Here is a 12,699-nt window from a genome sequence, read left to right on the forward strand (position 1 = left end):
GGATCATTATTGGAGGTCTATTGTTGATGTACAAGTTTCTCCATGAACATCCAGACTTGTCAACCGACAGAAAAACTAGTCCGGAACTGAAAACTTGTTTTTATAAAGATTTAGCCATTTAATTTTAGAGATATTAAGTTGATTTAATTTGTATTTATTAATTGTTTTACTGTCAAAAACTCACAGAAACATTAAAAGTATAGTTTATCTTGAGATAAATCTGCCTTGGTGCTTGGTTCTGTCTTTCTATTGCTTATTTTGTGTGTTATATTTAATTATTTTATTCTGTAAAACTCTTATCACAATGTATATGAGATGTTAACTCTGATAAAAGGACATTTAAAAATACATAAATACAGCCTTACATAACGTCTTAAAAAGTGTTAAATTGTATATAATAAGGGAAAGTTTATACATACTTTCTCATTCAATGTTTGTGTGTTCTTTGTTTTCATGATTATTTACATAATAGATTCTCACTGAATACATCAAAACTATGAATGAACACATGCAGAAACTTTGAATGAACCAAGAACCTGAAATGGAGAAGAGAGTCCAGATACACTAGGACTATCTTGTGAAACATCCATATATGGAAGCTCAAAAAATGACCCGATTAAGAGAAACTTGAAGTGCTACAATTCCCAGTCCATTACTTATGGTCTATTAACAAAATATGCGTCTCAAATCGCGCACTTCCCCAAGTGCACTGCTTTACAGTACACTGTACTTGCGCAGTGCTCAAATTTTGACAGGGTAGTACTGTCTCAAGTCAAACCCTGCGGCTAGACACTTGCCGGGAATTACTCGACAGCTTCTTCTTCTACTACTTTTTAACGCTGATTGCAACCAATTGTTTGAAACTCTTTCGCCGGCGCTTGACAGCACATTTTCGCCAAATGAAACAAGTCATTAAGTTGCGTTTCATTTTTTATTATTGTAGTTGTGTTGTTTTGTAGTAAAAATTAGTGTTTTCTCGAGACATTTGCGCCAGTATCTGCTATGATTACGTTTCGTAAGTGACGTAGCATTTTGCATAGTGACGTAGCATTTAGCGTAGCGACGTAGCATTTCGTGTAGCGACGTTGCTCAACGCCAAGATGGCGGTCGTTGAGGGTGTAAAGTGTCCATCTATCCACTCTCAACTTTCTGGCCATTTGAGTGCACCAATTGAGTGTGCAAAGCGCACTACATTTTCGCACACTGCTCATTGCGAATGCACTTGCATACTCAAAATATTAAGTGTAAGTGCAGAAGTGCACGATTTGGGCCACACCAATAAACTTTATACTTAAGTTTCCCACAACTCAGATCCGTCAACTTTCATCCAACTACTATGTTAACCATCAACATCAGAGGCTAATGTTTACGTAGCGTGATGCTAACAATGCCATCACTCACCGCTACAGCGTCAAGGAAACATGTGGTTACCCCGAAAAACTAGATTAAGACGGACTCTCAACAAATCACTCTGCCCTGGTTTCTCCTCCGGGCCGGGGTTTCCCCCGATGGGACACAAAGTTCCACATTAACCATAATCCCCGTTGAATTACCAGCTAGCCGCGGCGCTGCCAAACCCGCGTCTTCACGATCCGTTCCTTTTGATTAATGCTGCAGCTCACCCCGAAATATCAACTCAAACAAAGTGGGGTTTTTTTCTCAGTAGAGGAATGTTTGATGTAGCCGTCGGGGAGAAAGCGAACTATAACGGCGGAGGAATAAAACACTGCCAAGGAACTTCAGATGTTGTACACAATTTTAAGCAGCGGCCATTCGTCTTCCCTGACGTCTGTGCCCTTTACAGGCGCTTCAGTCATGGCGGGGGAAACACAAAAACACTGCGAGGCAGTTTTGTCTCGTCAGCAGAGATGGAGAGAGAGAAAAAAAGGGCTGCAATTGTTTTGACCCACATTAGGAAAAGGAGTCAATTCAGAGCGTTTGGAAAACAGAAGCCTTTGTTTCAGAGGTTAATCTGGGACAATCATTTAACTCTTGTCAGTATGTTATTACATTAAATATAATAAAACCTTCATTATAGCATGATAATAAGATAATTAACAACAATAAGAAAAATGCTTATTATAAAAATAATATAGTTAACATGAAGAAGAAAATAGAGTTCTATCTCTGCAGCAAGAATTCTGACCCAGCTCTAGTAGAAGAACTCACATTTTGCTGATCCTTAAAACTCTTCACTGGCTGCCAGTTTCTTTCAGGATCAACTTTAAAATTCTGGTTCTTACTTTCAGATCATCAGTGATCTGATCCAGCCTTACACCCCAGCTCGGGCTCTGAGGTCTGTGGCTCAGAATCTACTGATGGTTCCTGAACACGGTTCAGGACCAGAGGAGAGAAATCCTTCCAGACTGTTGCTCCTAAGCTTTGGAACGATCTCTGTGTCTGATGATCTACTGACTCCTTCAAGAAACATCTCAAGACCTTCTTATTTGTGCTTTTCCCTGATTTTCTAGGACTCCTATGTTTGTCTTATGTGTCTTTACCTTTTAAAGCATGTATTTTAGCTTTATATTGTTTTTGATTGTATATTTCTACTGTTTTTTTTAGGCGCTTTGTGACCCTGGTCTACAAAGGCGCCTAACAAATAACCTTTACTTACTTAATTATGGGTATACATTTTACTGTTTCGTTCGGTTTAGTTTTTATTTTTGATGGAGATAATTGGGTTACATCTTGGATTAAAAATATAGACAATAAGTGAAACAATTATTTAAAAAGTAACTGAAGCAACCTGAGCCAACATCTAAGAATTAAATTGAAAGAAAATTGAGAATAATCTTGAGTTAGAGGTGAAAAATAAGAGCAATAAACCTTACAAATTAAAAGTGGAACTCAATATATTTCATCGATACGTCTAAAAAAAAACGAGTGACATGATTTTAGGGACCAAACTGGAGAACATCGGCTCAATTAGAGCCAGTTGTTATGGAAGACTCGAAGTGAGTCGGTCTTCTGGTGTTACTCCACTTCTGACAGCATGTAAACTCGTGTCACAACCAGTTTGCACCTTCACACACGGATGGAGATTACCGTCGACAAACACACGTATTTGTCTTTGGCAGGAGGGAGTCGCTCGCTAGCGCTCACTGCTGGAGGAGGACGAGGCGAGAAGGAGGGAGGAGGTGAAGGAGGGAGGAGGAGGTGAGTTAGGAGGAGGAGCAGCCCCCCCCCCCTGCACAACACAAGTCAAACGGGACCCTAAATAAAAACTTTCAGTGGGAGAAGTAAATGTGTTTTATGATCCCTGATGTAAACGAGAAACCTAACGCTGCTCTGCTCGTAAAGCGCTCGACTCTCCTTCCATTTTCTGGCTCCATGCAGATTTGACCTTGGTAACGTCGGGGTTTATCAGTGTTCACTTGAGAGGATGATTACACTTGGCCTTCGGTAAATCTGGACGGTCGGAGACGGAAGACGTGCAAGATAGCTCGAACCCTTAACACTTTATGTTAGTCGTAAAAGACGCTCTACTCCAAGTCATGAGGGACGACTGAGGTCTGCACGGAACTGAACACAGTGATCCCTCGTTTACTGCCGCGACACAATCTGTGAAGTAGTTTTCACTTAATTTCTGTTTTTTAATTAAGCAAAATCTTTATGAACCTACAAACTCAACATTACATATGAACAACCATCTCTTTCAATAACCTTCTCAGTAACCGTGACCTTAACAGCTTGCATAATGCTTTGCCGCCCAGCCAACCCAATCAGAGCCGTCGATCCCTTTTGACAACAGACGTATCATTTAAATACAGTATTGACAGAGGATGCTTTAAGAAAAAGGTGTCAAAACTCACCTTTAAGGTTTATAGCTCATTTTAATGTCTAGCCTATTTTACCCTGTTTTACCCTGTTGCACAATGAGTTTTGTTTTGAAACCTAACTTTTTAAACTTACTATCTAGCGTTGTACTGTTGTGCTTTTAAATCTCTTAATCTTGTAGCACTTTGAGGTTTGTTTTCAAATATTAAGTGCAATATAAATAAATTATATTATTATTATTATTAAGTATTGTAGCCACCGATAAGCCGCGAGTAAATACAGCAGTGGGTACAATATAGTTCAATTTAAAATTCAATTAAAATTGTATCTTATGTGTTAAATCTTAACAGTCTTAAGACACATTACATTCAAAATAAAAGAAAAAAAGTAAGTAAGTAAGTAAGTAATATTTATTTATATAGCGCTTTTCCAGACCAGGGTCACAAAGCGCTTAAACAATCAAAACAATACTCAAAAAAGTATATACTTTAAAGATCAAGATAATACTGAGAACAACACAGGAGTTCCAGAAAATCAAGGAAAAGCCTGAAGAAATAGAAACGTCTTAAGATGTTTCTTAAAGGAGTCAGTAGACTAGATCAAGCGCAAAGAATCAACAATGAGCGAATAAAAAAAAACAAAAGATTAAATTCTTGATTTATATGGTCAGAAAATGTCAGGAAAAGTAACGTAAAACAGCTAAATATTCTAATAAATAACATGCTTTAGAACTAAAACTCATCCACAAGTAAGCATAGTGTCGTTTTCTACATTTGCAGGAAGCAGAGCGATCAATGCTGCCAACGTGCTGACGGAATAGTTAACTTTCCAAAAGTCCCTTCCTGTGTTTACGTCGCGACTGTTACCCGGCCATCGCCCGGGTCGGGTCAAACGGCGAACGGAGGCCGTGTGATTACGAGCAGATGACAAGAGCGGCGCTACCTTGAGAGGTGAAAACTGTTTAAAAATGATTTACCTAGCTGAACGTTTGACCTACTTTCTCCCCCAACCCGCCCTCCTCCTCCTCCACCACCACCACTCCGCCCACGTCGCTCCCCTTCCTCAGCCACGACGCTGCGACCAGATGGTGGGACGAGAAACGTGAGCGGCACATTCCAGTTCGGGCTGCAGAGCCTGCGTGACCGACACTGTGTAGACGCGCAAAACACACACATGCTCCTTTTTTCTGAGCCTCCGACTACAATAACACTCTGTCGATCGCGTTGCAAGCCCGGGCAGGGCGTCCCGCTCACGCATCTGTGCAGCCTTGTTCAAACACCGCTTTCAGTTTGTTTTCTTCTCTGCACCTGCAGCACCTCCAGGAACAGCCTCTGACTTACAGTAGATACTCACCGCAAACTTCACATAATATGAAGAGTACGATCAAGGTTTTGCAGCCTTACATTTCAAGTTTCTTTTTCATGCGATTCCTTCTTGAAAGTGTTTGCTTTTGTTTACAATCAACAACAAATATAGTTTCCTGAAGATGTTGTGGGTGTTTTGAATACTTTAATCAGTTTTAATTTAATTCAATTTTTTTGTGACTGCAATGTTTGTTTTTTTGCAAAAATGTATTTTGTTTTTTGACCAAAGACGTTTTTGACTTGATATCCATAGATTTCCTTGTGTTTTTGACTTGATATCCATAGATTTCCTTGTGTTTTTGACTTGATATCCATAGATTTCCTTGTGTTTTTGACTCCCACTTGTTTTCAATACCATTGATTTAATGTAATAGTTATTCTATCACATTAAAGCAAAGTCTAAAAGTGAACTTTCGTGTCCCTTTACACTTGTATTTCGTTGTCTGAGGAGACTGTGATTGTAAGAAAACAAAATAACAACCGATTTCCACAAGGACACTTTTAAGTGTCAAGAAATCGACTTGCATTTGAGATTGTGTCTAGTCGAAGTAAAACAAATGCAAGGCCAGTTTTAAATATCTTACTGTCTCTTTAACATTCTTGCATGGACTTAAAAAGGGAGCAAGCGTCATTTTTCTCGCCAATCCAGATTCCGAAAAAATGATGCGGACGTTGCTATGGGCTGAAAAAAGGGCAAGAACGTTGGAGGACTGAAGAAAAAGCTGTTTAGTATTTGAGCTTCAGAGCTCTAATTTTATTCTAAAGGTCAACTAATGTGAAAACCCAACTCTCATGAATGACTCTCATGTTTCAAATGTTGAAGATGCAGTAAGTCCCTCATCATGGCCATGTTTTTAACTACTTCATAAAGTTCCCCGTCTGAAATCTGGGCGAACGAGAGGTTACGAGAGCGGAGTCCATTATGACGTAATAATGTCTTCACTCCTCCTCCAGTTAGCTGTAATCTCGCCCTGCTTTGTTTATACAACGAGTCCCTTGGAGGTGGAGACTTCCGGGATCGATGACACGCAGTGACAAACCTTGATGTTTGACCAATCACAGCAGAGTGGGTGTGGTTATGGTAAACAAAATTTCATCACCAGAAGTGTTTTCAGTGGGCGAGGCTTAAGATGGAAGAAAGTTTTGTACAAACAGACACGTACTGATGTGTACAATAGAAGTACAAGATCAACCGATTAAATCAACACTTGAGTTGAACTTTAGAGTTCAAATTACATGGACAAAACTAGCGATTTCAAGCTAATAGCACAAACAATAAAGGAGAAGTTAGAGCATGACTGCTTTCTGCCTTTTTTGGTGGACGAATAAGACCGAAAACTTAAATAAAAACAGGCTTAGTCCAGACACAAACCAGACAGAACCAAGCTGACTCAAGTGCTTTTTATAGTAACATATAAATGTGCATTTTTTCCACACTTTATCATGGACTGCTGAGATAATAAGGCAAGTGGACAAAATGTCAGAACGAACCATTAAAAAATCTAATTTGAATGACATACAAAAAAACAGAAAAAATAGGCTCTAAACAGAATGTGATTTAATTTTATTTAATCTAGTTAACCGCATCAAGAACCTTTTCCACCCGTTTGAGATGAATTTTAAATAACATTATGAAGAAAAGCATGAATATAAATTCATATAAATCAAACCTAAACGAGTTGTAGTTCCACACATTATTTACGGGCTCATGTGCTCCGAGCTACACGAGCGAGTTTGATGACAGCGACCGGTTTTATGTGCAGCTATACCTTCCATTTCAAGTCCGTCCACCTGACACTTAAAAATATCCCACACCCCCTTTTTTTCTTTTTCGTGAATCAGCAGCAGGAACCCACCCAGCCTGACACTCCGGGGGGGAAAACCAACACACATCAAATGAGCGGAGCGGCAGTTAAATCCAGGGGGGAGGGGCGCTGGAGGGTCAGGAGGTGGGGATGGGGGGAGGTTTGGATTTTTTAGCAGGAGAGGAATCCTTGATTCCTAACCGTCACCTGGACTCACGAGGACGAGCACAACCGGGTCGGGAAATAAACAGAATTCATATGTATGAGGAGTCGATGATGGAACGACATGATTCATCTTTAAATCAAGATCATCCGCTTAATTGATTTTAAACCAACGTGACAATCAATTAGTCCGTCCAGCAAAAAAAACTATTAACTCGCAGACAAACGTCAACAACCAATTTCTGATCGGACAACCGAAGTCTTTCCTATAGAGTGACTCGGGTTAATGAGTCTCGGAGTGACTCAAAATAGCAACTGGTTAGCTATTATTCAACATACTTGACAATTATCTGACAATTATTTATGAGCTTTAGGGGCGACTCTCTCGCGCACCGCCTGCTAGCTTCATGCTACATAAACGCACTTCCTGTTTTGGATTATGATAACTTTGGAAGCCATTTTTGATTGGTTAAACCTGGTCAACGGTCGGAGCGACTTGTTGATATAATGACTTGAGTCAGAGTTGCCCAGCTAGACAAGTCTATCAAAATATGACTCATTCATGACTCAGGGTTTAATGTACATATCGTTACGCTTAAATATTACAATTTTTTAATGATGTATCACTGCATTGGGGTTTTTTTTCTTCTCAAATATCTTTTGTATTTTATTATTTTTGGGCTTTTAAATCATATAATCATTTTTATCATAGTTCCTATATGGTTTATATTTCAATAAAGTGTATATAAAGTTGAAATTTGTTTATTTATGTTTCAATTAAACTTCCAGCCTCTAGACGGCAGCAGGGATTACGTCATTCGAAGCTAATGCAACAAGCGATGACTGAGGACGAGAGGATACAGACCGACCTTAGGAGCTTTTAAAGCTGATGTTTGGACATATTTTGGCTACAAAACAAATGAAAGAGTCATGTGGTCTGTAAATTCTGCAACACCAGAGTCAAGTACTCGACCATACTACAAATATATCCTTGTTACTACAGTATCACAGTATATTGTATTGTTGCCCGTGTATCGTTACGTATTGTATCGCCAGATTACTGCTAATATACAACTCAAGCACAAAGATTTACAGTTTTTTATGACGATTTAAAACAAAAATATTTTGCATGAAACATACAATTAAAGACCAGGAGTCTAGTGTTTTCGGTGTATGACAACAATGTGTGTGTGTTTGTGTTCACCTTTTGAACGCCTCGGTGGGGTTCCTCTCACACTCCCCGGGCTGCAGCGTGCTCTGCACCGCCGGGTCGCACACCTTCTCCTCGTAACCCGGCAAGAGTCCACACCGGCAGATCTGGGCCACCAGACCCCGGACGAAGTTGCCGAGGCACAGCGTGTCCGAGTCGCCCGCCCGGCAGAAGTGGAAGGCCAGGGCCTGCTGGTCCAGACCCCTCTGGACCCCCTGGCCGGACGTGGGCCACAGCAACTCCGAGCACAGCGCGGTCTTCCCGCTGCCGGGACCCCCCACCAGCAGGACGCCCCAGGAGCTCCCGGATTTGGAGGAGCCCGCCGTCAGACCGACGGGGTTGGCGGGGCCGCCGCTCAGGGACGGCTGCTGTTTGCTGGGCGTGCTGCTGGCGCCGCCGAGCCCGTTGGTCTTCTCCTGGAGGCAGTGCTGGATCTTATGGAAGACCCACTCCCGGCAGTAGAAGCGCTTCCCCTGCAGCAGACTGGTTTGGGCCATGTTGACTGGGCTGTTCCTGCTCCTCATGCGGGTCCGGTCACATTTTTTAAACTCCAATCAAGTCCGGCCGTAAACACCAACATCCATCATAAGTCCCCTTCAAGAACGCAGGGTGGGTGTTTTCCAAGAATGGAATCAAGAGCAGCTCCAGATGGAAGGAGCAGCTGAGAATATCTAGGTCAAAACCCCCCCCCCCCCCAAATAAAAAGGGAGAAGAAGAAGAAAAAAAATCAAACGTGTAGATTTTCCACCAGCTTTTTCCACAGTTTTCCCTCGGCCTGGGCTGAGCGCTGCTTGTGACTGGCGAGGTGCTGCTCTAGCATGGCGCGGTGCATGGCAGTGCGACCGGCTCCTGAGCGCGTCCGCCCACAGACTCGGGCCGGCGCCCGAGAGAATCAGCCGCGGAAAAATCCCCGAATTTCAGGCGAGCGAAGTCCATCACCGGACGAGATCCCACCCCGGTCGCTCCAGCTCTAGGAGGAGAAAAGAGAGAGAACGTAAAAAACCTAAAACAAAAAATGTAAAAGTGGGTCAGTATTGATCGCCCCGGTGCCAGAAAACCACACGCTACTTTCAAACGAGTGTTTATCTCGATACGCCGGGATTACGTTTCTAGCAAGTGGAGCGGCGGCGGCGTCCTCGCATGACTCCTCGCTGCAGGATGACTTGTTTCAAACAACAAAACGCGGTGATTCAATTCTTCAGGCTCGATCGGAGGTAATCAAAGCAGCTGCTGTGGTCCAACTGTGTCGGGCCGACCTGCACGACACGCCGCCTCTCCTTTTGAGCGTGTCGCTCTGGATTTGGGTGACTTCGGTGGACAATAACTTGATGTTTGAATGAAAATAAACATTCAAGTCTCAGTGTTTATGGTCCAAAAAATTGATCGTGCATCTCTTTAATTTGCCACATTTGTTTATGCATTATGACGTTTTTGATTGAGTCCTTAAGAAATTGGATCTTTGCAATGTTGGCCTGATTTTATTATAAAAAAATATATCATGGTAGACGTGACTAGAGTTTCATCTCTTGGTTTGAGCGACTGATTCATTTTCAACAGACCCCCCTGAGACGTCCCTGGCTGCATCATATCTGTTTTAAAAGCAGACGTGACCATCTTTATCTGCACCTTCCAGACCTTCTGGTCCAATGTCTGCGTGATAAAAAGACATAAATCACTTGTTCGTGCTTCTCAAGAAGCGTGTTTTGGATGATGATTTCAAATACTCCATCCTACAGTAACAATAATAAAGGAAAAATGAAATCCTGGAGATGACTGAGGACGAGAGGATACAGATAATGGTTAATATACAGATCCTCTCAATGAAGTGAGAAATTCTGTAGATACACAGATACAATAAATATTTTGTTATACTTATTATGTATTGTTTATATTTTTAAAAGAGTGTATCAAATTAAATAATTCCATATATTATTATCTTTTACAGTTTAATGCAAATATGCACGGTGTTTGTTAATTTTTGTGTTGCAATTAAACATATTACAGCTAGATGGCAGCAGTCATTACGTCCTCTGCAGCAAAAGGAACGATAAAATCCTGCAAGATCCCGGCGATGACTGAGGACGAGAGGATACAGCCGTCATTTGCAGCTTTCAAAGCTGATGTTTGGTTTCAGTTAAGACTTCATCAAGAGTCGCGTGGTCTAGTCTAAATTCTGCAACACCAGAGTCAAGTACTCGACAATACTACAAACACATTCTTGTTACTACAGTATAACAATACATTAATTAGTCAGCTTAACTGTAGTTGTTGTCGGCTTGTCATGAAACCCCATCCCATCCATAAGTAATTCAGAGGATAGATGAAGAGTTGACGTCCAAAAAAAGATGCACTATACACTAAAAGCATCACAAGCATGTTGCATCACCATGAACAAGCATTTATTTGCCACCAAGTTAGGTCATTAATTGACTCTGTTAAGTTTGGAAAATACATTTCATCCATTTACTTGATTTAAATCCTCCAAAAAAACACATCAAGATGTCATTTTATTTCAGCTCTTTTTTTATCTTCAATAATTAAGAAAGAGTGAGAAATTGTTTGTATTGAAAAAACAAAAGCATAGAATCATTGATATAAACAAACAATTTCCCACCTTTATAAAGTGGGGAAAATATGTTTCTTTAGAGATTGTGAATCAATTAACAAAGTAATGGAAAGAGTCACGTAACTATATATTTTACAGCCCTGTTTGTGTTTTTGAAACCGTATTTCACATTAAAATACTGAAGAATTGGAAGACAAATGGCTGTAAATACGATACAGAATTTTTAGCCTCAACATTTATTCAGTCAATCTTTGATTCTCATCCTATTTGACGTGTCATAACCAACAATAAGTACTTTTCAAATATGTTACTTTAAATAGATAAATAATAAGTAAGTAATAGTCATGTGTAAATCTCACAGCAGTGTGAACCAACCACCTTCATTTCCGCAGAACAAGAAGACTTTTTTTCTCCATGTCTTTGTGTTTGAAGAATCTAGTTTCACCTGTTAAAACCATCGAGTTTTCTCTGCCTCTCTTGGCAGTCTGATCCCTCTTCCTTCCTCTGGGGCTTTAAACCCCAAACAGCTCACATCCGTAGCGAACTACAGGAAAAGAGAGAACCTGAATACTGTGGGGGGGAAACAGAGGAACCCCCTTTTTTAAAAAAAAAAAAAAAAGATGTTTGCAGGCCTGTTGTTTATTCTTAAAAGTTTGTTGTTAAATAAAAAATGACTTAACCTTACATCACTATTTTGTTGTTCTCACAAGTGATGAATAACAGTCGTTAAATACATTTTTAACATCAACCAAATCATTAAAGATGAAACATTAATCGATAATATTGAGGTGTTTTGTTGTATTTTTGGGGGGGTCTAAAGCGCCAGTAAGCAGAACCAGTGACTCCTGAAGGCAGCACAAGTCTTTTGTATTGGCCGCAACAAACCTCACCCATTTCAACCCGGAGCCAATGTTCACCCCCGGGGGAGGTTCTTTTTAAATCCCCGCCATGTCGAGCGGAGATGGAAAATGCGCATAAAATGCAAAAAAAAAAAAAATAGTGGCGAAAAACGGAGCTGTTTAAAGTTCAATAGAGCCATCGGTGGAAGCGTTATTTTCCGACACTTTCCGAGCTCTCGCGAACGCCTCACTCTCACCTCCAGTCTTCAGACTCTTCTTCTTCCTCGTCTTTTCTCGGGAAAATCCAAGATCCACAGCAACATTCCCAGCAGGTTTCGGTTCCGAGGCGAGCGGTCCGCGCTGCAGAGCAACGTCCGAGTCTTTCTTTTGAAATCGCGTTGAGTCGCTGGTTCGCTCGGCTCCTCCCGCTGCCTCCACAGCCACTGACTCTCGCTGGCGCCCCGCCCACAAACACAGCACACGCCACAGGGCGCGCGAGGTCTGCCGGGAATTGGAGTCCGCAGGCGCTGTTGGCGTTACTGTGTAAAAAAAACACAAAAACATAAAAGACATCATAAAGCAAAAAAAAAAGAAATCCCCAGGATTAATATAGTATTCAATTGATTAATTAATTAATTATTTACGTGTTTCAGTAATTAAATGATGTAGAATAAATGTTGATAAAATATCAGAGTAACTGACAGACAATTAGAATCTTTTATATTTTTTTTAATATAAATTCAAATATAAAAAATAAGTAGCTCTTCAAGCTGGCAGTACCCCGTACAAAATACAAAATTCAAACCATAGTTAAATACAAAAAACATTAATTCGATTCAATTAAATGTAAAACATGTTTTTTTGTTTTTGTTTTTTTAAGTTGAATATATATATATATATATATATATATATATATATATATATATATATATATATGAAGAATTATTTAAATAGGAAAATGGAAAATAAATAA

At 40.4% G+C, this 12,699-nt stretch overlaps 1 protein-coding gene across 1 annotated transcript in view; it reads right to left on the reverse strand.

The window, feature by feature from the left end:
* ankrd50 (ankyrin repeat domain 50) overlaps positions 1–12,265 on the reverse strand; it is a 39,664-nt gene extending 27,399 nt beyond the window's left edge. Inside the window, exons 1-2 of the mRNA XM_087799566.1 lie at positions 11,984–12,265; positions 8,316–9,291 (exon numbers count right to left, since the gene is read on the reverse strand). Coding sequence (XP_087655692.1) covers positions 8,316–8,845 — 530 coding nt within the window. The 5' untranslated portion in view covers positions 8,846–9,291; positions 11,984–12,265. The remainder of the gene's footprint in view (positions 1–8,315; positions 9,292–11,983) is intronic.
* Positions 12,266–12,699: the final 434 nt, after the last annotated feature.

This window comes from Callionymus lyra, chromosome 9 (genome assembly GCF_982586985.1).
Source record: "Callionymus lyra chromosome 9, fCalLyr1.hap1.1, whole genome shotgun sequence".
Lineage (NCBI taxonomy): Eukaryota > Metazoa > Chordata > Actinopteri > Syngnathiformes > Callionymidae > Callionymus > Callionymus lyra.